General features: G+C 35.7%; 1 protein-coding gene and 1 long non-coding RNA gene across 2 annotated transcripts; both read right to left on the minus strand.

Moving 5' to 3' along the window:
* LOC106300714 (multiple organellar RNA editing factor 7, mitochondrial-like) lies at positions 1-1,308 on the minus strand. Its single transcript, XM_013736917.1, has 4 exons — positions 986-1,308; positions 685-782; positions 532-600; positions 1-393 (listed from the first exon to the last, which is right to left on the minus strand). The coding sequence occupies exons 1-4, from the start codon at positions 1,246-1,248 to the stop codon at positions 251-253; spliced, it is 573 nt and encodes a 190-aa protein (XP_013592371.1). The 5' UTR covers positions 1,249-1,308; the 3' UTR covers positions 1-250.
* A 470-nt stretch (positions 1,309-1,778) lies between these two features.
* On the minus strand, positions 1,779-2,498 carry LOC106300715. Its single transcript, XR_001262057.1, has 2 exons — positions 2,404-2,498; positions 1,779-2,067 (listed from the first exon to the last, which is right to left on the minus strand). It is a non-coding gene; the product is annotated as an uncharacterized LOC106300715 (long non-coding RNA).

Below are 2,498 nucleotides of genomic sequence, written 5' to 3' on the forward strand. Positions count from 1 at the left end.
ACATATGTAAGAGACTCTCTGGATTTTTCACTTGAAGACAGATTCCATTTAGGTCCTACCTAAGCTCAGTAGCTACATAATGATGTGGAAACTACACAATATATCGGGTTTGATTGAATATTGATTCCCTCTACCATTATACATATGATTCTTTACAATAATAGCTAATGGTAGTAAACACTAGAAGACACATTCCAAAAAACCCCTCAGGCTTGAGTAACGCCACACTGAAGCAAAAAGACCTCCAAAACTAGTTCAACTTCTTATTTCTTTTCCTCCTAGGCTTCTTTTTGACTAGTCGGTTTTTAGCATCCTCATCAGTTTGATCCCGTAGCCAGTCCGCATGGTACTTCTCATCGTATGGGGCAACCTCCCCGTCAACGGACGGCTCTCCTACAAAAAAAAAAATGCATGATTAAGATACAAATAGTACTGCAGGTACTATTAAACATACAAAGATACAACATCTTGTCTCCCAAAGAATCATTGATTCAGTGCACAAAGAAACAAAACTTAAGCAGCAAATGAAACCTCCATATCCACTGTCACCACCATCCACTATAAACGAATCTGGTAGAACCCATCTAACATCAGGCAGAGCTGCAAATCAAAACATAACCCACAGTTACAGCATTTGCCACAAAACTAAGAAGATGAGTTTTTCAAAAGGATATGTGTCAATACATCTTATCTTGTAAGTCAAATGCTCATGAACCCTGCAGCCAAATGCATAGTAGTACTTTGTTGAAACAGAGTATATCGATTTCTTAGCTTCTTCGTCGCTGCACACAACACAACAAGCAACCACATTCATAATATTACCACAAAAGCTTCAATCTTTTTTATCAAAAAATAAAGATTTCCGATGGCAATGTATCTAGTAGAACGAACACCACACAAACCATAACTTTTATTGATACAACAATATTTAGTGAAAACATTCTTGATTAGTTAAGTACAAAAAAAATATTCTTGATTAGTTTACCTCCCTTGAGCCATGGCGAGCGTTCTGATAAAGCCTTGTACGATGTCGTTTCGGGGTGGGTATCCGTTGGGAGGCTTCATGAGCACCAGCCAGTGCTTGTAGTCGCAGCCTTCGACTAAACTCGGCACTCGATTTAACTCGGAGCAACGAGTCGTGTCCGAGTTAACGGAACCAGAACTTCCGGAGAACGGTAATAACGGAGCAAGTCGAAACCGGACGGCTGCTGCCGTTAGGTTTGACGGCCTTCTGATGATGCTCGCCATTTGTACGGCGGAGCGTAAAAGGATGAAACCTTGATGACGTTAGAGTCCCTTCGACTCAGACAGAATGTTACTTTGGTTCTACGTTCTTTTTGTCGCGTTTTTGTTTCCGGAGTCATAACCCGGTTTTATGGTTTAGTTTGGTTCAGTTTTCCGGTTTTATAACCCCGGTTCACACAATTTTTAAATAACTTCTTGCCTATCAATACCAAGCCAAGCCGAAAGGGTTGAACTGGCGACCATTACATACACATTATGAATAAGTAAAAAAAAATACAGAGAAATAAAAGTAAAATAATGAAAAGGAAAATTATTCATTATCAAATTTTATTGACTAAAATAAAAAGAATGAGAAGAAATGTAAAAAGAAAACAATTCATTATAAATGGTAAAAAAAAAATTAGGAATAATAAGAAATACATTATTTCTTTTCATTTTTTTGTCACCGTTTACACCCAACCTCCAAAAATTAGCAAATACACCTGGCTTGTTCCAAGGCAATCACATGAAACTTGATTTTCATTCAAAATCAGATATACTATATAAAAAACGTTTATTCAAATATGATATGACCATATCCTCCAAATACATGGAGTTAAGGTCATTAACGCCCCATATAATAAGATTTTGGGTCTAGTTTAGCAACATTCTAATTTAACAATTGTAAATGCAAGTGCAAATATTCTTGTTATTTCCGATACAAATGCCATCCATGTTGTACTTTTGAAGACAAAGGCGGTGTGCATTCTTGAAAACTGCATGCCTTCCTAAGGTTCGGATTCACCCTGCATATTTTCTGTGCATTTGGCAAAGCCAAAAAGGCTAAAAACAAATAAAAATATTTAACAAGCCTACAAATGAATTTAAGTATATTATGCAAACAAAACGAGAATAGTTCATTTGAAAATAATTAGTTGAATAGTACTTTAGCCTAAAATCTTACAAAATGTGATTTACGATATTTAAACGTCATGTGATCAAATATAATGAATAGCTCTATCTAACTCGTAAAATCATCTTAACATTTTTTTTGTAAATTAAAAAACCGTGTTTAAGTAGGGTTCCTACAAAAATAACCTGAAGAATGATCTGACTCTTCTTAAAGAGATCAAGGGAAGATGAGCATACCAATGCAATACAAAGCATACAAATCCTTACCTGAGAGAACAAACATGGAGATGACCAGATACGAACACAAGAATTTTGTCATGACTTTTGAATAATTAGATGACTATGTTAATTAAAGAATTATT

This window comes from Brassica oleracea, chromosome C6 (genome assembly GCF_000695525.1).
Source record: "Brassica oleracea var. oleracea cultivar TO1000 chromosome C6, BOL, whole genome shotgun sequence".
NCBI lineage: Eukaryota > Viridiplantae > Streptophyta > Magnoliopsida > Brassicales > Brassicaceae > Brassica > Brassica oleracea.